This window comes from Poecile atricapillus, chromosome 2, assembly GCF_030490865.1.
Source record: "Poecile atricapillus isolate bPoeAtr1 chromosome 2, bPoeAtr1.hap1, whole genome shotgun sequence".
In the NCBI taxonomy this organism is placed as follows: domain Eukaryota; kingdom Metazoa; phylum Chordata; class Aves; order Passeriformes; family Paridae; genus Poecile; species Poecile atricapillus.
Window position 1 is genome coordinate 33967326 of NC_081250.1, and position 20466 is coordinate 33987791.

At 49.0% G+C, this 20466-nt stretch overlaps 2 protein-coding genes across 2 annotated transcripts in view; both read right to left on the reverse strand.

Annotated features, from left to right (window-relative positions):
* HOXA11 (homeobox A11) overlaps nucleotides 1-10512 on the reverse strand; it is a 13728-nt gene extending 3216 nt beyond the window's left edge. Inside the window, 6 exon segments of the mRNA XM_058831060.1 lie at nucleotides 3-116; nucleotides 1580-1682; nucleotides 1684-1790; nucleotides 1793-1828; nucleotides 1831-2755; nucleotides 10417-10512. Coding sequence (XP_058687043.1) covers nucleotides 3-116; nucleotides 1580-1682; nucleotides 1684-1790; nucleotides 1793-1828; nucleotides 1831-2236 — 766 coding nt within the window. The 5' untranslated portion in view covers nucleotides 2237-2755; nucleotides 10417-10512.
* A 6689-nt stretch (nucleotides 10513-17201) lies between these two features.
* On the reverse strand, nucleotides 17202-18890 carry HOXA13 (homeobox A13). Its single transcript, XM_058832736.1, has 2 exons — nucleotides 18118-18890; nucleotides 17202-17495 (listed from the first exon to the last, which is right to left on the reverse strand). Exons 1-2 carry the CDS (start codon nucleotides 18788-18790, stop codon nucleotides 17251-17253), a joined length of 918 nt encoding a protein of 305 aa, XP_058688719.1. The 5' UTR covers nucleotides 18791-18890; the 3' UTR covers nucleotides 17202-17250.
* Nucleotides 18891-20466: the final 1576 nt, after the last annotated feature.

Consider the following 20466-nt stretch of genomic DNA (forward strand, 5'->3'; position numbering starts at 1 on the left):
TGAGAGCTGGAGGCGTTTCTCTTTGTTTATGTAGACACTGAAGAAGAATTCCCTTTCTAACTCTCTAATCTGGTATTTGGTGTACGGGCATCTCTTTTTACGCGTACGTTGTCCACCTGTGGAGCGAAACAGGCAGAACATTGAGACCCGGCGGTGGCCGGCGGCGGGGCGAGAGGACGGGCGGGGGGACTCTCAGGCAAAGCACGTTAACACGGACAAAGACTCGTTTTGCCCTCTCGGGCTCGGCGTTGGTAGGTCCGGGGCTCGGGGCCAGCCTCCGCCTTGGCGGGTGCGTGCGGCGGGCCCGGAGCCGCCGGCACAGCCCGCGCTCTGCAGCGCCGCGGCCCCGGGCAGCGGGCAGGGCGAAACCCCGCCGAGACGCGGGATCCGGCCTCGCTTCCTCCGCGGGGAGGGCAGCTGGAGGAAAGAGCGGGTGGCGGGGGTTCTTGCGGATTTCACGAGCCGGAGGAAAGCCTTTGTAGGCTGCTCCGCCGGGCGCCTCCGCGCACGCCGAGCTGCCAGGGAGCGGCCATCACCTGGCTGCTGCAGCGGCGGGGGGGCCCGCGCCCAACCCTCCCGAGCCCCTGGGCCGCCTGCATCTCGCCCTCCTTCCCTGGCCTAATCCCGTCTCCTCGTCCGGACAGAGGAAAAGCCCCAGAGCCCAGGTGAGGCGTCTCCTTCTCCCCTTAGCCGGCTATTTTCAAGCACGTTCTCCCCGCATCGAGGTATTCTCCTCGATTAGCCATTACGGTTTTAAGTTCATTAAGCAGAATATAAAAGGTTTCAAGGTTCAGGAGCTCTTTACATTAAACGTCGCTGCTATGCCTTTAAAAACTTCCTTTTCTGGTACAGTTCATTGTCGAGGTATTTTTTCCCCCCGGCCGTAGAACTGGCTTTGCCTTTAAAAAGCCCACATAAAAAAATCAGACTTTGACAGATTGAATAACAATTGTAAGTAACAAACTGTTGGACAGAAGGCAACACGTAATTGCCACGATGCTTAGTAACAATGGCTTCCTTTAGACAAAAAGGCCAGCTTTAGGTTAATTTGCTTCTTTTATATATTGCTACAGTTCAGGCGGCTACTTTATCTGTTAAACGCTATTCTAGCGCAATCGGTAAAAAGGCAAAGGCTTTGAATCAGCTCCTAACTAGACTTCTGGTGCAACACATGGCTTTTATAAAATCACTGGATTACATTGATATCACAGGAGTCGAGCTTCCTTTTTTTGCCGAATTTACAGGCACAGAACTAATGTTATTATATTTTCAAAAGCTGACCCAGGAGCCCTTTTTTTTATTATTATTTTTTTTAAAAAAAGCAGAAAAAAAAGGAAAAAAAAGGAGAAGAAAAAGGAAAAAAAAATTTTTTAGGCATCCATTGCCCGGTGGGTATTTCACGGCCAATTTCAGCACTAAACACGTGATCTCGCCTTTTATAACAAAGTTTTGTTGGGAACTCTAAAGGCCCTTCATAAACCTTATATGCTTAAAACAGCATATAAAATTTAACAGCGGCGGTGCGCTAGATTTTCAAGCTGCCTTTCTAAAAGCGCTCCGGCGCTGCCTTTATACGTACTGGAACTGCCGGATTTCTCCTCATTGTTGCCGGAAGATGACTCGGGGCTGCTGCTGCTCTCCGGCCGCCTCCTCCTCTCCTTCTCCGCCGCCGCGCCGCGCCCTGCCGCAGCCGCCCTCGCAACTTGAAGTTGCCGCCGCCGCCGCCCCGGCGCCGCGGCGCTTCTCGCCACTCTTGTCTACCGGGTAGTCCGCCGAGGCCAGATTTTCGCCGTGCCATAAGCCGTCTCGAAAAATTGGTCGAAAGCCTGGGCAGGACCCCGTTCCTGCCCACCGTGCTATAGAAATTGGAGGAGACGTTGGTGCTGGGGTGGTAGACGTTAGCTGTGTTTTTGCCGAACATCTCGCCCATGCTAGCAGTGTTGGTGGCAGGCAGGCAGTCTCTGTGCATGATCTCCTCTGCGGAGTAGCAGTGGGGCAGATTGTTCCTGGGGTGCCATTTACTGGAGGGATCAATGGCATATTCCCTGAAGGTAACTTCTCTCACAGGTTGGACCTGGGGTAGGTTGGAGGAGTAGGAGTATGTCATAGGGCGAGAAGACGGGGTTTGGGGCAAAAAAGAAGGGAGGCTGGAAAAATCAGGACCCGAGACGTAGTAAGTACAACTTGGCAAATACATGTTAGAGGAACAAGGAACACGCTCATCAAAATCCATCATTAGGGCTACCTCGGCTTCTCCGCATTAGCTGAGCTTAACATGATTCTGTAACGCAGCTGCCCCTTTGAAGCGGATCCGTGAAGTAAGAGATGGGGAGACGTAGGCTGACGTGGAGAGCTCTCCCGGCGGCGGCGGGGAGCTGCGGTCACGTGGCCCGACGTTGACATTGACGAGCGGCGGGCCCGGGCCCCGCTCCCTTTGTGGCCGTGCCGGGGGAGAGCAACAGCTCGTCACCAGCGCCCAGGGGCCAGCCGAGAGCAGCTTGGCCCGGGGGGAGCCCTGGGGGGACACGCAGCCGCCCTGCCACTGCCCCACACTGAGCCGCCCGGTCCCTGGCACCCTCTGGCTCTGGAGCAGAGAGGCTTAGCAATTCCCCCCCAGGGTTAGGTGAGAGCTTTCTGTTTGTTTGTGGGCTTGCTGGGGCGTTCGGCGGCTCGCTGGCAGGCTCCGACAAGGAGGGCACCGTAGAGATGCACACACGCTTTCTTCTGGAAAGCTGCTCCGAGGAGGAAAACGCTTCTAAAGAAGATGTCTTTTTTTCTTCTTCTTTTTATTTTCCTTTTTGCCCCCCTTTTTTCCCTTTTTTTCCTTTTTTCCTTTTTTCCCCACATTTTTTCCTATTTTTTCCTTTCTTTTTCTTTTTTTTTCCTTTTTTCCCCTTTCCCCCTTTTTTCCCTTTTTTCCCTTTTTCTCCTTTTTTATCTCTTTTCTTTCTTTTTTTTTGGTGGGGGGTTCGATTTGGGCTTTCCGTCCTCCCTCTTAAAACAAAAAAGAAAAAAAGACCTCACTCTTTAGAGTTTTTCTGGAAACCTTACTAGGAAGAATGTGCCAGGGTCAAGCCTTTACTGATTTTCATGGTGAATAGATTACATGCTTGCATTCATGTTCACTTCCGAAGCGCTTAGTGTCTTCCTTCCCTTACTTACATATTAACCTCAAATACCCCGCGCGGCTTCAGCCAAGCTTTACTGGAGGTAGTTAACAATGTCGGGTCCCCAAGACGCAGGTTTCCCCTCCTCACCCCCTCCAAATCGTCCCTTGCCTCATTCGCAACGCCAGAAAGCCAGCAATCCCTTTAAAGTGCAGACCTCGGAGCTAAAGACTCTTTGCTGATCTCTCCGCCTCAAGTCAGCAGCGAAATACTTGGAAAACCGGTGGATATCGGGCTACCCCAGCTTGACAAATACTCCGAGTTTAATTGCCAGAAGCCTAGTTAAAATTATTTGACATACTGTTAACCCGTAGGAGCAAACTCGTCGTACCGAGACACTTTCCTTTTAGCTCTGTGTCGTCGCTGAAGGCTGAGACCCAGGGAGACCTATTTTAAAAACCTGGTTAAACTTTTACTATTGTTGCATGAAAGGGATGATATAGAAAGCGGATTGTGCAGGGGAGAGACTAAAAAGTACTTTTTTTGCCAATAAAAATGCACACCCTACCGAATGAGCAGAGCCAAAGAAAACAGAGAAATACGCCAAAGAATACAGCACCTTTTGAGGCACGGACATCCCTAAGCTCTCGGAAAAAGTATTTTTCTGCTATTCTGATGCTCGATTTCAGAAAAGAAATATTTGAGTTCCGGCTGGATTTCATCAAAATAGAAAAACAGAATGGCAAAAGGCTATTGTGAAGTCGGTACTCTTAGGAAATCAGACGTGGTTCAAGATCCATGCCCCCGTGGACTTGGGAGGCTAGTGGAAGGGAAACGAAAATGTTAGGGAAATAATATTTGGATTTCCCCCCCCCTCTTCCTCTGCAGTGCAGTGGAAGTATTTATATATCCGGAGAAAGTTCTCTAGTAAATTCTGGAGATCCTCGGTATTTAAATGTCAACATCGATTTGTTTATTTATTGCTTAGCTTATCGTAACCGACTCAATAACAAATCTAATCATGTTGTGCAGAGAGAAAATATTCTCATTATGTATTTCCCCTACATTATAGTTAACTATTGCGTTTGAATCCAAACTGTAAATTCAATATTATCAAGTAATTACTTTGTAGTGGAGTAAACTAATTTATTAGCATTAATGTTTATATGCCTTTTTCTTATTTTACAAGGGTTACCGTTCACAAATCAAATGCTCTGGACGTATCCCTGTAATGAACTCTTTATTTTGGTTTGCTGCAAGAACTTCTTTTGCTTACTGCACGTCTGTGAGCTGAACTTGAAATTAATGAATTAATCATCCAGCTTGACATATTTGCTAGAAAGTGGATGGAAAGAGATTGCATGTCGTCAAAACCGCTAGCAGAAGACTGCAATGTCGTTTAGGGATTGTAAAAAGGTTTGGGGGCTTTCCCTCTCTCACCCTCTCTCTCTCCCTCTTTTTTTTTTTTTTTTTTTTTTTTTTTTTTTTTTTTTTTTTAACTTGAGGTGGGGAGGGCTATGCAAGAGTTCTGGTTGGCTTTTTTCTTAACGCTGTAATTTTGCACGCATTCACTTTCCCCCTAGTTTTTTGCCTGGGGTGGTCGCGGTGGGGTGGTGGGTGGAGTGGACTGGGGGGTCGGAAGCCCTCTTTTGGTGTCCGAACATTGGCTATTTTCCCTGTATTACCCGCACCGTTCAATTCCGTCGATGAAAACCTCTCCCCACACCCTGCACACACGCAGACACTCCTCCCTTCGAACAAAAAGGAATGTATAAAGATTTCAGTGACTTTGAGATAACAAAGGCGCCACCATTGCCGAGCCTCGCCCCGCCTCTGTGTGATGGCAAACAAATTCTTGCACTTGTATTAGGGCTTTTAAGGCTATAATTGAACACGGCGCGTCTAGGGGAACCGAAAACAGTTCTAGACTGACCTGCGGTTTTATAGCACTTTGGCAGTCAACTTCAGCTTGTGTCAGAGCAGACATGACAGAGCTGCCCAACACTTAATCGCGGGACGCCACCTCCTCGGACTCGCTGCAGCCTCCCTCTTGCGTTTCAATAAATTTCAAACCTCGGGGCTAGAAATGGGGAGCAGAGCTGGCACAGGTTTGTACAGGGCTCTTTGCCGCTCCTCTGTGCAGCCGAGGCTGCGGCGCCGTACGAGGCTCCGCCGTGCCAGAGGTCGGGGCTGCCTCTGGGAAACAAAGGGAATTTAAGGCAAGAAGGGCGAGAAGGCGACTGGAAATAGGAGCGTGTGTGCGTGGGTGTGCGTGTGTCTGGGCATATACGTGCTTGCACAGCATGCACACGTGCGGCCCCGATGCCTGCTTTGGAATCGCCCGAGCTCTCTCCCCCACCTCTCCAGACCAAGCAGCCTGTTTCTCTTCAAGCGGGTTTGTAACGCTGGGGGACCCCAAAACGCCTCCGGGCGCCGCCCGCACGACAAGCGGGAAGGGAGATGGGGGAAAGGCGAGGGGGGCACAGCTCGACTGGGAGCGAGCAGACACCCAAGGCACAGGCTGTTCTCTGCTTTATTTGCTGTTAAGTGAAACAAGAGATAATGTACGCTAAAAGTCCCGGAATGTGTGGGTAATTGCAGGGAGCCTGCTGTTAAGTTGCTGTGTTCAGCACAATTATCAATGTTGATTATTTGGTCTAATGTTGAATTGCTCTTTTAATACAGTAATTGGGACTTCCGCGTTGAGGAAGGGGGAAAACCGAGCCTTCCCCTCGCTAACCTCACTGAGAACAACATAAACAAAGGCAGGCATTTCGTTTGGAGAAGCAAAATGCATTCGTTACGCCTTCCCATGTATTTCGACCGGATTAGAGAGGGTAAAACCGCTCTGAATTTGGAACCTCTGCTGCAGGACGGTTTTGCAAAGGAGAAGCGTGGCCAAGAGGTGGGGAGACTGCTACCCATAGCTAAGCTAAACAAAGGGAGGGGAAAAAAGCTACATCTCTTCTTTGGAGGAATATAAACAGAGCTAGGACGCCTCGATAGTCTAGCTTTTACATATACAGATGGCGTGCAAAGGGAACTGTTTAACTCACTACTGCTTCTCCAAAAGGTCAAGTTCTATTGTATCTAAATTGTTGTCTTTTTGTACCGGGCTTTGCTTGAAAAATATTTGAAGCCGACCATCTACCTTGCCAGTAGGGTGGGTGCCTCTAATTAACAGGAGGAACGTGTGCTAGAAGGAATTTGCGTCAAGAGGAGCTAATTAAAATATTACAGGATCGCTGGCTTCAATCTCTGCTGCTTCTCTCACACAGGGAGGGTGAGGGGTATTACGACTCGAGCAGGAGAAAATATCTAAGGAATTAGGACAGTGTTTTGTAAAACTGAGGTTTGATTACAGTCTGCAAAGGCTTATTAGAAAAGCATAGCATTAGGGAATTCGAAATGTTGCTGCCAACGAAAAGCGCACCGTCTTCCCACCTTCACCAATGCAAATAGGTGCATAAGGCGATAATTCGTCGCAAAATTTGCCAGGAATGCAGTGCCAGAGAAACCTGCCGATTATTTGGATTTTAAATATCTTGGGCTCAGAAGTTCTTAAAAGGCGTTTCTTTTCCGTTTGCAGTTTTGCCTGTTATGGAAAGAAGCTATATGTATACTTTCTTTTTCTTTTTCTTTTTCTTTTTCTTTTTCTTTTTTTTTTTTTTTTCTTTAAACTAAATCTGGTTCCGTAAGATTGTTACAGAATGAAGTGCTACAACAGCTAGCTAAATAATCTAAATAATCTAAATAATAGGTGAATTTCTATATGTATTTGTACATGTGAATATATAGGTGAAATCGAAGCCCTATGCTGTTACATGGGACAGGCTATTTATTTTCCAAAACGTGAGGCGGTGTGGTTGTGATTTTACTAGGAAACTGCAAAATACACGTAAAGAGAACGAGCAGATGTAAACAGAATTCAATGTAATTCCGACTTTCCTTTTTTTTTTTTTTTTTTTTTCCACATTATATTTTTTCGGAGACTTGAACACCTGAAAAGGCTGCACTCATCTGGACTAGAATACTTTAGATTAATTTTTAATACCAATTAGTAAAATCCTTTCCTTTTCTCCATCACGCTCTGTGTCTTTTTAAGTTGATGAAATGAAAAGGGTGTTTGGGTTTTTTTCCTACCAAGCCTTCTGTCTCGTTCGAATTTTAGGATTAAACGCTACGGACCTACGGAGATACACCCCTTGCTGGCGACCAGTCATGATATTTTGCATCCCTTCGAGCTGATGAACATCTGAGCGCTCTCTGACTGATAGCTGCAAGTAACCGAAATATTGCGGGGTTTTTTTTTCAGGAGAGGAAGCTACTTCTAGATAGAAAACTTCATGTTTCGGCAGCTATTCTCTCGCTCACCAGCAGACAAACGATTTGTTGTTCTGACAGCCTCCCGGCGCCTTCCCAAGGCGCGGGGAGTCTCTCACAATGTCGTGTCTCCTCACCCCCCGGTTCCCCAGCCCTGAGCTCCAGGGTCCCGGGGCGCTGAACCCCTCTAAAATGTTTATGTTTACTGCTCGGAACCTGGTTCTGAAAGGCAATGCTAGCGGGTTTGGCAATAAGACAGGCGCAAGAAGAGGTTTTTTCTGACCAACTAGTATATCAGAAATTGATTGACTGACAATGCTTCTATAAATGTCTCTTCTTCTCCCCTTAAACCCTCTCGGAGGCTTTCCCGGCACAGGAAAACATACACACAATCACTCATTTCCCACCCCGTCTATCCAGATACAGGTGCAAGAGACTTCTAGAAAACTTAGTCTGCGGGAGGGGGGTGTCTAGAACCAGCGGTGGGCTCCAAACTGGTGCGAAAGCAAATTCCCTTGACAATAATCCTCCGGTACAGAAGAGCAGGCACTTTCCAGCGACTCCCACCCAGACCCACAAAGCACGGTGTCGTTTGCACTGTTTGTAGTAAGCAAGTAGCAGTCCCCTTTCGTGTCAGTGTATTTTATGAAGAATTAAGCAGCGCGGTTTAGGGGAACATTCCCAGTGATCCCTTGAAAGTGAAGTGCTAGTAATGGACAGTTATCCCTGCGGACGGCCATATCCCAGGCGATGTTCCCATGCAAAGTTCACCCGCAACCGAGAGTGCCACTCCATGTATTAAAAAAAAAAAAAAGAAAAAAAAAATAAAATAAAGAAAAAAAATAAAGAAAAAAGTTCACCGAAACATTACCATGTCGACTTACATTTAAAAGTATTGCTAGAATCGATGCCTTGAACTTGACCTTAGATTTGTTAATCCAGGAAATATATTCAGTGAGAGGAAAAATAATCCTATCGCATTGCCTCTGGCAAAAGAGCATTTTCTGCCTACCAATTCAGGATATAAACGACACACAAGAGTTATGAGATATATAATGTGCCCTCCAGATTAAGCCCAGAAAGCTGCAGAAAGTGGAATGCCTCAATGCCGAGACCAGCCTGTCGTAGCTAGACTGTTTCTGAGATGCCGAGATCCACACTGTGCCACAGAAATTCACGTCAAGGTAATTGACTGGGATTCTAAGCTAAATTGAATTTTATAGGATATAAGGTTCTCTCTAATGCACATTAAATTTTAACAATGATTTATAAAGGTATTTCAATTTTTTATTTAATTATTTTTCCCAACTCGCCAAGAAACACATCAGATTTTACTGTACCACTGCTAACTTTATAGGAGAGCCTTATTCACATATCATGAAACCCACCGAACTAAAGACATTTCTTCATCAATGCTTGCTTTAGGGGGCGGGTACAGGAAGTATCGCTATACCGGGACTGTCAAATCAACGACTTCAAAGCTCAAACTTCATATTTTGATGGACTCTCAGAATCGTATTATAATTAAGGTACCTGTACTTGTGTAACATTTACAGGAAGCTGTTTGTATAACACGAGCCTGAAGTACGTGCTGCAATTTGGGATGCAACCATATGCCAATGTACAGCTCAGCCAGCTCGTAAGGATCGTTTCTTGTCTCTTCTCTCATATATAAAGTAAAGATACCCATAAAAACCAGCTCTTTCTCTAAGCCTAATATGGCTGCTCTTGCCTATGCCCGGGTGGAAGCCTGCTCACTGTCCCGCTTGCTTCCTTTTCCAGACTTTTCAACAAATGCTGATACTAATATCACTCCTTCCAGAAATCGGGGTGCATAAGCGTGAGAGATCCAAATGGTAGAGCCCGGGGGAATTTGGGCAAAACATCCAGAATAGGACCAGGAGAAGTGTGGGGGTACTCGTTCTTTCTCTTTCGGTTTTATTTTTCCATCAAGTGTTCATACAGCACAGTATGTAAAAATCCTCACATATTTAAATGTAAACCAGCTACTATTTGGAGACGAAGTCCATCCAAGATTGCTTTGTATTAAAAACCCTTTTTTTCCTTTTTTTTTTTTTTTTTCCTATGCCTACCCGAAGGCATTTCAAAAAACCCGCTTTTCTATTACTCCTCACCCAAGCCGACCGTATAGGTCGTTTTATACGATCAGGAATAAATGAAAGCAATTTGCTTAGTGCGTTCAAATCAAGGCGATTACGACGAAATTCAGATTAATTAAAACTGACAGGTTACAATGCCCGGCTGGCATTTTCCTCTCTTGATACACACAAACAATGGGGAAAAGCAGACAGGTTAAACATCCCTCCCCGTATTTCTTCCACACACAGCCGTCCACCCTCCTCCCGGCACTTGAATGATTAAAATAATTTCAGAGGCAAGTACGCGGGAATAAAACAACCGGGGATAAAAACCAGGAGACGCTTTTCCACGCAGCCTGACCCAGCTCTGCAATACAACACGGCTCTGCACAAAGCGAAACAACCAGCAGCTCTATCTGCAAGTCTGCTCTCGTCCCGGGCTCTGACCCCAGCCTCTCCTGGCGCACTTTCCTGCCAAGAGCTCTCTTTGCTTCCCACCTATGCTAGAGAGGAAAGCAGCATCCTTGGGGAAGGTGGAGCCGGCACCCAAGCTGGGAGAAAGAGTCTTACTTTTCTCAACCGGCTCTTCGGCTCTATTAGCATCTGCTCTGGCAGCCTTCCCCCAGGTCCCCGCAGGAGAAGCGGCACCTCGGCCCCATACACCGTGGGACAAACGGAGTGGGGTGGGTGGGTGGGCTGGGGGGAGAGCAGGGGCCTGGGAAACTCTCCACAAAGGCCTCCCGAATGACTTCGCTCCAGTCATGCAGGGGGCTTTTTGCGAGGGGACCGGGTGGGTGTTTGCTGTTGGCTTGTTTGCTTAGTTCACCACCGAGCAGGGAGAGAGGAGAAACATTGAGCCGCTTCCAGGAAGAGCACGAAAATCTTACCCCAGCATCCAGAAGTGTCTCGCCTGTGCAAAAATATATCCCCACGGAGACTGACAGGATCCCGCGCTGGGCTGTAGATCTCCAGTTCAGTGAGGATGGATTGCATTATTTTTGGTTTCCTCTCTTACAGATTAAATATACACGGTCCACCAAACATTCCTTCTCGATTTTTCAGTGTCTTGGGTTGCTGTTCATTTGGGGGTTTTTATATTTTTTTTTGTTCTAGTTGTTGTTGGTTTGCCTTTAGACGGAGAGAAATCTAGCCACAGGGGCACATCGTCCTTCCTGCCAGCTTCAGGCAAAATGCAGCGGTATCACAGGCTAATGACGATTATTGCTGTTATTATTACTACTACTATTATAGCTATTTATTTTTTCCCTCTCTCTCTCTCTCTCTCTATTCCCTGGCCATCTCTCTCTCTCTCTCTCTCTCCCCCTCTCTCTGTTTCTCTCCTGGTCCCTAAGGATTTCCGATGGCGATTTGCACACAAGGTGATTGCAGGAGGCTAAAATGCTGTCTAATTCCACGGATTCTCATCGCACGAGTAGGAGAAATGGAGAAAAAAAAAAAAAAAAGAAAGAAAAAAAAAAGTCCCAGTGTTTTTGATCACGAGACACCCGGCCGTTCCTCCCCAGTACACCCCGGGTCACAGTACAGTAATGACCGTGGGTTGTGCGTTGTAGGACTTGACCTTTCCTACGTAGAAGAGGGCGCTTTACGCTAAGGGGAGGGGAGGGAGGGGGAAGCGGCGGGAGGAAGAGAGATGCTCTCTTTGGGGATGTTTAATCACAGTTCAGATCTAGGAACGGGCAAAGCTTCTGCCTTGCAGTACGCCATGTTGAAGCTATTCACTGGAGGAAAAAAAAAAAATCTTTTTGGGGGTGCGGGGGCGGGAAGGAGGCCGAAGGGAGGCGGGAGGAGGATAGACTTAATGAACATTAGCATTTCGTATCCTAGTTCGTGAATCAACTGCATTCAAGGGGGAGGGGGCCCAGGGGGCAAGGAAAGGCTCACGGCGTGGCCGGACCCCTGCAGACGCGGCTGGGGCGCATGGACCCGTCCCGACACCCACCGCCCCACATTTCCCCCGGCCCGCGTGGAAAATCCATCCCCTGGTTCCCTCCCCCTCTTCTTTTTTGGACTCCTTTACCAGCCTAGAGCGCGCAAGGACATCTCTTCAAATCCTCATGAAAGTGCATTGAAACGCATCTAAATGTTATGAATGGCTACAAATGGCCTTTTAGAGCTTGCCAATATTTTTTTTTTGTATTAAGCGCTGTCTTGATTTTATTGCTAATGCTGCCCACGGAGAATGCTGAAATGCACCAGGAATGGGATTTTATTTACACCGTAGATATTTTTAATGTAGAGGCTAGAGGCCGAGATTCTTACCCGTTCTCTCAGACATATACATATATATATATACATATAAATATATATATATATGTACTCGTTTTTCTGGAAGTAATGGACGGTTTTTTGAACATTTCAGTATTGAGGACAACATTCCAGTGTATTTAAACGGGAATATTTCTGAGCAAAAGACAGCCGGAAAAAAAAAAAAAAAAAAAAAAAGATTCAGAGTTATTCTTTTTCGGAAATATGCTCCTGTCAAGGTTTATTTCCCATAGCAATCCACCTTCGCTACTGCCAAGTGCTCTAGGCGGGGATAGATTAAATACCAGATTATTTGCTGGGTGGGAAAAAGTGTAACATTTGTTATACCTGTCTGTCCGCGTCAAAGACACAAGGGCATTTTCTGCCCATGGGAAAGCTGAGGGACCCACGACGCCAAGAATCAGACGATTATAAAGTAACATTTCCAGACACTGGGAATCAAAATGTATGTCTCTGAATCCAAGACTGAAAGTGAGCTACGTGGAGATTGAAGTGAAACGGAATTTTTTTTTTTCTTTCTTTCTTTAATTATATTGTGCATTTTGTGCTAGGAATGAAACGCTGCTCTGATATTAATGCTCCAATAAATGCATTAAATATACAGTAATAACTTACTCCCTCTGTCCCTTGCATTTCTCTCCACATCTGCTAAAATATTATACCTGACATTCTTGATTCAAGGGAAGCTGAGAAAATAAAGACTGTACCATGTTTGCTTTTTAAAAAAAAAAAAAAAATTTTAAATTTTGCGTTTGTTTTCCTTCCAAATCCTTCTTCCGGCACATTTTCTTAACCTTTGCAAATAAAACTCCTTGCACACGTAACTCTACACAACAATCCAGGTACAGTAAGTTCCCTACCACCATTTTAAAACATTCTCTTTTAACGCGGGAGTATAAATAATAATTTTCTCTGAATCGCGTGCAAGGACGGACGTCGTGAATTAACGTATCACGTTGCTTAATTATTTTCGTTGGTGATAATATTCACTTGTAAAACGTATTAGGGATGTATTTTAGGACTCTGGCGGCAGATTGGTGAGAGGGGAATATGTAGTACAACAGCAATTTGTACTTGAAAATGTTATGTGCCAACAGCTTTTGGACGGTAAATGGAGGTCATAAATAACATGAACACACACACACCTCCATGCCCGCTCTCCCCCACGCTCCGAGGCCACATCTACCCGGCAAAGGGATGGAGGGATGCAGGGGCAGGGGCTGCGTGGGTGCAGCCATGGCTAGGCAGACACGCGGGACCACAGAAGCGAGGGCGGGAGTGCACGCAAGGCCCGCGGAGAGTGAATCTTTCGTGACTCGGAAAACCGCAGACAGCACCGCCCTGGTGCCCCGCACGGCCGCGGAGAGCTGGCTCCACCGGCCACCTCCGCTCCCCTCGCTTCCCTCTTCTCGCTGCCCTGGAGAGCAAAGCACGGAGCTCCCTGTCTTTGCTCACCTGACCCAGGCACTCTCACGGTGGGATATTTCTCCAGAGCCGGGCCCGACGAAGAGGCAGAGGCTCGGCTCGGAGCGGCCTCCCCGCGGGGCAGGGCTCGAAGCCTCCGCCGCGGCCGCAGCACGACCGAGGCTTGGGGGACACCCGGTGGGGCTGGGGGAGCTCCGTCCCTGGCCTGGGGTCCTGCTTCCCTGACGGGGACTCTGTGCTGCGGGGCCGGGAAACATGACCTGCTCGTCCTGCTAAAGCCTGGCAGAGCCTCGGAGCCTCGACGCTGACTTACATGGTAGCAGGGGTCGGATCCAAAATGTTACCTTACTCCTGCCAGCGATCGCGAGTCAAACGCTCCCCTTTTTACCCTGTGAAATATATATGCGGCTGAGCTATTTGAACAGTAGTGGGAATTTAAATTCGCTAATCCACAGTCAGTCTTGAAATGCTTAGCAAATTTGAACGGTAGGTAGTTCAGTGTGAAAACATAATCTTCAAACGCTAGCTCCGATAAAAAGTTACCTTAAAGAAACAAAAAAAAAAGAAAAAAAAAAAAGAAGAAAACCAACCAAAACAACAACAATAAAACCCCAAAACAAAACAAAAACCAACGCCCCCCAAAAAAACCAAAACACACAAGCAACCAAAAACTGCAGCTATAGTAATGTCGGCCATGTTCTCATTGTGGGCTTCTTTCAAGGCGTCCCTGAATTATATCGCTCCGGGGCATGGTCTGAAAATAGAAGATCCTGACTAAGGTAGGCAGGATTCAGTCCTCTGTATCACCCCCAACTCCGACCTGAAGTACATATAATTTGCGGCGTCTCACGCAATAATTACACAGGCTGCGAAATTACACAGGTGCGAAATATAACGAAATAAACAAAATTATTCACTCAGAGCAAGAACAAGTGTAATTCGCTAGTGGCCTTCTTCAGGCAACTTCTCTCCTTCACGAGAAAACGTCGCAAGGAGACGGTGGGAAGGCGGCTGTGCCGTGCCTGCAGCCGAGGCACTCAGCCCGTGGGCAGCAGGTACTGCCGGTGTGAGACAGGTTCCCGGCGGCAGCCCACAGCCCCAGACCTTGGAGCAGGGTAACAGTGCTTCCCGCAGCTAGAACAGCTCCAGACAGGGAGTTTTCTGCCTGCTTCAGCTTCGCTGAAAATCCCAGGCCGCGGGGCTACCGCGGAGGTCCTGGAGAGCACCGGCTCCCTGGGGGTTCTCCTGGCCCGTGGGCAGCCCAAGGCCCTGCCCGCCATGGACGGGTGGGGTTGCGCCCGTGGATCTTCACCCGTGGTCCTTCGCACGGAGCCGCAGGCCACTGGAAGGTGCTTGTCACAGGAGGCCGAGACCCTGTCACCCCAAAGCACAACCCAACTGCATGGTCTGGAAACCGCCTGCCAATAATGCGACACTCCTAGGCTATTTTCGCAGCAGGAATGGGATTTCTCACTCAGAAATTCCCTGACCGGCCTCCGAAGGGATGCAGCCGAAATTCCCACGCTCCGCGGCCGCGGGTTTCCCGCGGCCTGAGAAACCACAGGGCTTCGCAGCCCGAGAAACCACAGCGGTTCACAGCCCCTGCGCGGCCGCACACGGCGGGAAGACTAAAATCCCGAACGTAGGGCAAAGCCCCCGACACGAAAGCCTCCTGGAAAACAAATCCCGCTCCTGCAGGTAGTGTTCATGTCAGTTTTTGCACGAATGCGTTACAGTCAGATCTGAGGGACGGAAATCGCTCTGCGCTGATCCCTGCAGAGGTGGGTCCTTTTGAATTTCAGAAATGTAAGGCTAGAAGCGCACAGCGAGCGCGGTATATGATACCCTCTAAATGTACCGTAAAGGTTCCCCAATAGCTCTAATTAGAGCTACAGACCACCGCAGGAGACAGGCGGCTAAAGCAAACTTCTCTTTGTGGCCCGGCAGGCCGGCGGCTCCCCGCACGGCACCGGGCATCCCCCAGCCGGGCACGGGCTGCGCACCGTGTCAGCCACGCTCAGCCTGGCCGCTGCCCCGTCATGGCCCGAGGCAGAGCGAGCACGGGGAGCAGCTCCCGGCCCTGGCTGTGCCCCGAGGCGTTTGTCAGCGCTGTGTGTGTGCGGGCGGAGCGGTGCGGGCTGCGGGCAGGGAGCTACGCGGGCGCGGCCGGCTGCGGACGCCACCCGGCGCTGGCCACGAGGTGGCGCTGTCGGCCCGCGGATGCCGCCGCCGCCAGGAGCTGTCAAAAGTCAAGGTCACAAATCGGCTTTTTTCCCCTCAAGGTCAAGGTTTCGGGCCTTCCCCGTCCTGTCATCGCCACGCAGCCCCCCCACCTCCCCGTGGAGGCATCGGCAGGCTGGGCAGCGTGCCCCCATCGCAGGGGTCGGCCGCCGGCCTCCATTTCCCGGCGAGGGCTGCGGCGCTGCGCTCGTATCATCCTGCTCTTCCACCCCCCGTCCCCCAGCGAGGCTGCAAAACCGCTGTTTAACATTACCGAAACATTTATAGTTTAGGAACGCTGGTTATCAGGCGTGCTTGCCCGCAGAAAAACACCGCCAAGAAAAATAAAACAAAATCCACTGTATACACACAACCTACACACCGAAAGACAACAGTATTACAATTATGAAACAGATACATTATATTTTTCTATTAAATGCGAGTAGGAATGGAAAAAAGTAAAGAGTATTTCTTTTAGGTTTTATTACAGTGACTATTTTATTAACAGTATTAATACTACTATACTTCTACACGTCTTGGGTTTTCATTCTTTCAGTAGAAATATATAAAAAAAAGGGTGCATAAGTACATTTTCACAGTGCGCTGATTTTTTTTTTTATTTACAAGATAGCTTCTTATAGTGAATGAAAACAAAATAATGTGCTGGTTGAAATAACTGATTGGATTAAAAGGTGCTGTAAGAAGAATCCCTAAACATTCTACTGCGGCCTCATAACAGACAATAAACAAGGAAAAACGACTAATTACTTATAGATCAAATATAGATTACATAAATCAAAATACTTCTGGGAAAAAAAATATATTTCAGTTCAAAGTTCTTGGGTATTTTTTTTCCCAGGCCATTTTTTTTTTCTACTGTAAAGAAATGCCAATATTCAAATATTAAAAATTTCCGGGGACTTAGAATATTAATTCTTGAAGATTATTTCAGGTTTAAAATAGGCAGAGTCCTTTAAAATGTATCTATTGTATGGTCTGCAGGAGAAAAAAAAAATAAAATTAAAACCCCCAAACAAACAAAACCCTCTAGTTTAGATGACAATAATTCGTCTGTGGAAAAAAAAAAAAAAACTGAAAGACATCTCCAAGCAAATATTTTCCTTTCTAGCCTCACTAATTTGCGATGTTAAAATTTACTATCAAGATAGATCCTCCACAGAACTTCCTTCATTACTGATGTCTCTGAAATCCTTATTCAGTACCTTCGAGGTTTATTATTACTTTTTGACAATAAATGCATTGCTTAAAAACATACAGTAACTGTAATTTTTTTCACTATGGTTTACCTGAGCAGTCATTCAACATACAGTTTGGATTGCAATGGAAGAAAACCAGATCATGTGTCCACATCGACCTCCTCACGTTAACCAGCTCTCGCATCGTGGCCACGAAGGGTCTTCTTTCAAATAGTAAGGTCTTAGAAGTATTTACAAGTTTCTCAGAAAATTGTGTCTTAATTGAAAGTGTATCACTCGGAGCTGGGCGTGTGGGCTGTACAGTCTGTCAGTGATACTGGCTGGCTGGTTGGGATTTCAGGAGAACTGTCAGTTTTCACCATTTTGCTACAGCAATGTTTAAAAAAAAAAAAAAAAAAGACAAAGAAAAAGAAAGAAAGGCTATAATTCCAAAGATACAGATCTCTTGTTCTGAAAGAAGAGGTTCATTGTCTTTTCTCTTTTTAATTATTATTAATAATTACTTTAATCTGAACACACACCAAAAAAAAGTTCTGAAACCGTTGAATTGCTTCTACTCCATTTTTTAATCCATTAACTGGTAGTCTTCAATTTGTTGATCACTTTTTTCTCTTTGACCCTTCTGTTTTGGAACCAGATTGTGACCTGTCTCTCTGATAGATTTGTAGTCGCCGATATCCTCCTCCTCTTGTCTTTGGTTATGAATTTATTTGTAGCATATTCCCTTTCGAGTTCTTTTAACTGGACCTTTGTGTAAGGCACTCGTTTCTTCCTTCCACGTCTGTACGAGTTCGCATCCGAGGGATGAGAAACGACGTCTGGAACAGAAAAACCATGCAGGGAAGCGTTAGAAAATCGCTCGAACCGGTTAGGACATCTTCAAGTGGTACTAGGCTTAGGGTTAGAGCGCACTCCTCCGCCTGCCCCGCTCCGCTTTAGCTACTAAAGCCCGGCTCAGCATTGGGGATTCCTCTTTCCTGGCCGCCGCAGACAGCTTTTAGGCAGGGAAAGGCTCACTTCTGTCAGACAGACAAATAATAACAAACCCCATGTAGCCCGGACAGGGACTCTGGGAAGGACCGAGAGGGGCTGCAGGGATTTACACAGCTCGCGTACTTCATGGTCTATGGAAAATAATTCCACAGACCTTCCCGCGGCCCTTTTCAGCTGTTTCCTCTCCCGGGGCCGGCGCCGGGGCCGGCCGGGCGAGGCGGGATGTGCCGTGCACCGGCGGGGGGCAGGGGGCGGCACCGGTGCCGTTCCAGCGGCGCTGGGGCATGTGTGGACCGGGGCGGGATGGGACCGGGGACGGCGGGCGGGACGGCGAAGGGTCGGCCCGGGGGGGGGGGTTATCACGGAGGGTGATACCCGGGATACCCGGGAGAGGCGAGCGGGGCAGGATGAAAAGAAGAGACAGGGGGAGCCATGCAGGTGTATTACCCGGGAGGGTGGATTTCCAGAGGTGAGGCGGCTGGCTCTGCTCCTTGGGGCAGTACACTTGCCCGTTCCAGCCGTTCGTGATGGCCCAAGGCTGGTAGCTGTCCATGGGGAGGAGGGGGTCGTGGCGCGGCTCGCCGGGGCCGCCGATGGCGGGCACCACGGGCATATCCAGATAACCGGGCACCGGCTGGTAGGGCCCGGCGGCGTAGCCCTGGTAGAAGGCGAACTCCTTGGCCCGCGACGTGAACTCCTCGCCGGAGACCGAGGTGTCCATGTACTTGTCGGCGAAGGTGGAGGCGGGCTGGGCGCAGGACTTGATGGCGTTGTGGTGGGTCATGCGACAGGGGTAGTAGCCGCTGCCGAAGTAGCCGTAGGGCAGCGCGGCGCCGGAGGAGCTCTGCACGGCGGCCGAGCAGGGGCTGCACTGCTTGACAGCGGGCTCGGCCATGCCGGCGGCGGGGGCCTCGCTGGAGGTGTAGGCGGCGGCGCTGGGGGCGGCCAGGGGCGCGGGGTGAGCCATCAGGTTGCGGCAGGGATTGGCCGCCGCCGCCGCCGCGAAGTTGCTGCCGGCGTGAAACCCGTCCATGTTCTTATTGATCTCATCCAGGCTGTTGTCGTAGAGGAACATGACGGGCTCGATCCAGCGGGGGTGGAGGAGCACGGAGGCTGTCATAGCCCGCTCCGCATTGAGACTAGTGGCTCTTTTTTAAAAGCCCCAAAGACTGAAAAAAGAGATACTCAATCTCCGGGACTTGACCAGGGCTGACGCGCCAGCGTCGCGCCAGCCCGGCCCTCATTGGCCCGCCCGCCCCCACGTGATATGCAAAGCAGCTGATAAACATCTGAGGGAATAAAGTGGAGATAATTAAATAACGCAATCAGCGCGGGGCCGGCTCCCGGGCCGGGCCGCGGGCACGGGCACGGCGTGGTCCCGCCGTGGTCCCGCCGCTGCGCGGGGCGAGGGCGCCGGGAGGGGGGGCCGCCCGTCCCTCCCCCTTCCCTCCCTTCCTCCCTTCCTCCCTCTGGCCCTCCCTCGCCACCGAGGCGTGAGCTTTTTGGCCCCGTTGTTGCCGCGGCGCACCCCCCGAGGTGCGGGGCTCCCCTTGGCACCCCGCCTGATTTCTCCTTGCGCCGCTTTCCTTGAGCCCTCCCCGCCCCGAGCGCCGCGGAAAGCCCGGAGGCCTCCCCCGGTCTCGGGGGGAAGATGAGCCGCACCCCTTCTAGCCCCTTCCTCCGCCGGCCTGAGCCGCCGCCTCTCCCCGGGGAGCGCTGGCGGGGCCCCGTCCGGGTGACGCGGAGAGCCCACCGCAAGCTGAGGGAGGAGAATCGCTCCCCGCGCTCCACGCTGGGACACATAAGGCTGTGGAAACGGAGCCTCCCGGGGTCTTTTCTCTGTGTTTTCCTCCTTCCTTCCCGCCCGTCGGAAGCCCGAGAGCCATCTCGCTCCTCTCGCCACAAAGTCTCAGAAGTCAGATAAGAGGAACAGACCGGGAAATCCCCATTTTATTTATTATTATCCTTTAGGAAGGTCATGGGAAGAGGGAGAGTTAACTGGATATTCATCGCGATACCGCTGTATTATTTGTTGCTGTAATAATAAAACCCTGGGCCTACGATTCGACTCGAATCTTTTTCGGCTGTAAAATATCACGTCGTCTTGCATGGTGTGTGCACGGACCCACGGCGTTTTTTGTCTGTATGTATGTGCTGAGAAAACAGGATGGATTATCGGCTGAAAAATACGGGTTTTTTTTGAAGGCCCTACCACTTTGCAAGTGAACGCTAGAAAAAAACCTCAACAACTCCGTTTTCTTTTCGGGATGGATCTTTGATAGGGTGAAATAATTTCATTTTTCAATATCCTCCCGCCGGCGCGGATGCTGCTCTCCCCCAAGCTCTTCGCGCACAGCCTTGAACCCAGAACCCTGCATCACTGAGCTATCAATAAACTTGACCTAAAGCAGCGTTCATCTCATCGTTAACAGCTCTCAGCCCTCACGCGTGTGCACAAAACAGCCACAAATACTCCCATCCTGAAAACTAATTTTTTTCCCCCAATTGCGTGTTGCTTTGTTTTGAGTCTGACAGCTCGGCGTATTTATTATCCTATTGTGCTTTCCATTGACGTTGTAGCATTGTTTTGCCCTCATAGCTACAAGCGCAGAGCAATCCCGGGACGTACATTGTTACCGAGCAGGCTTTTCCTTGCCTAGCGCAGAGCTGCCAGCCATAAGAAATAGCTCTTTGGCGCCCAAGGATATTTTTTTAAGGTGCTTTTTCCGTGCCATTAGTTGGGATACCTGTAGTCTCTGTCATCCCCCTGCTAATTTGGCAGCATTTAGCCGCTTT

Excerpts from the sequence above, each read along its gene's own strand:
- HOXA13 (XM_058832736.1), bottom strand. The coding sequence starts at position 18,790 with ATGACAGCCTCCGTGCTCCTCCACCCCCGCTGGATCGAGCCCGTCATG. Across the intron at positions 17,496-18,117 it reads CTGGAAATCCACCCTCCCGG|ACGTCGTTTCTCATCCCTCG; the intron begins GTAATACACCTG and ends TTTCTGTTCCAG.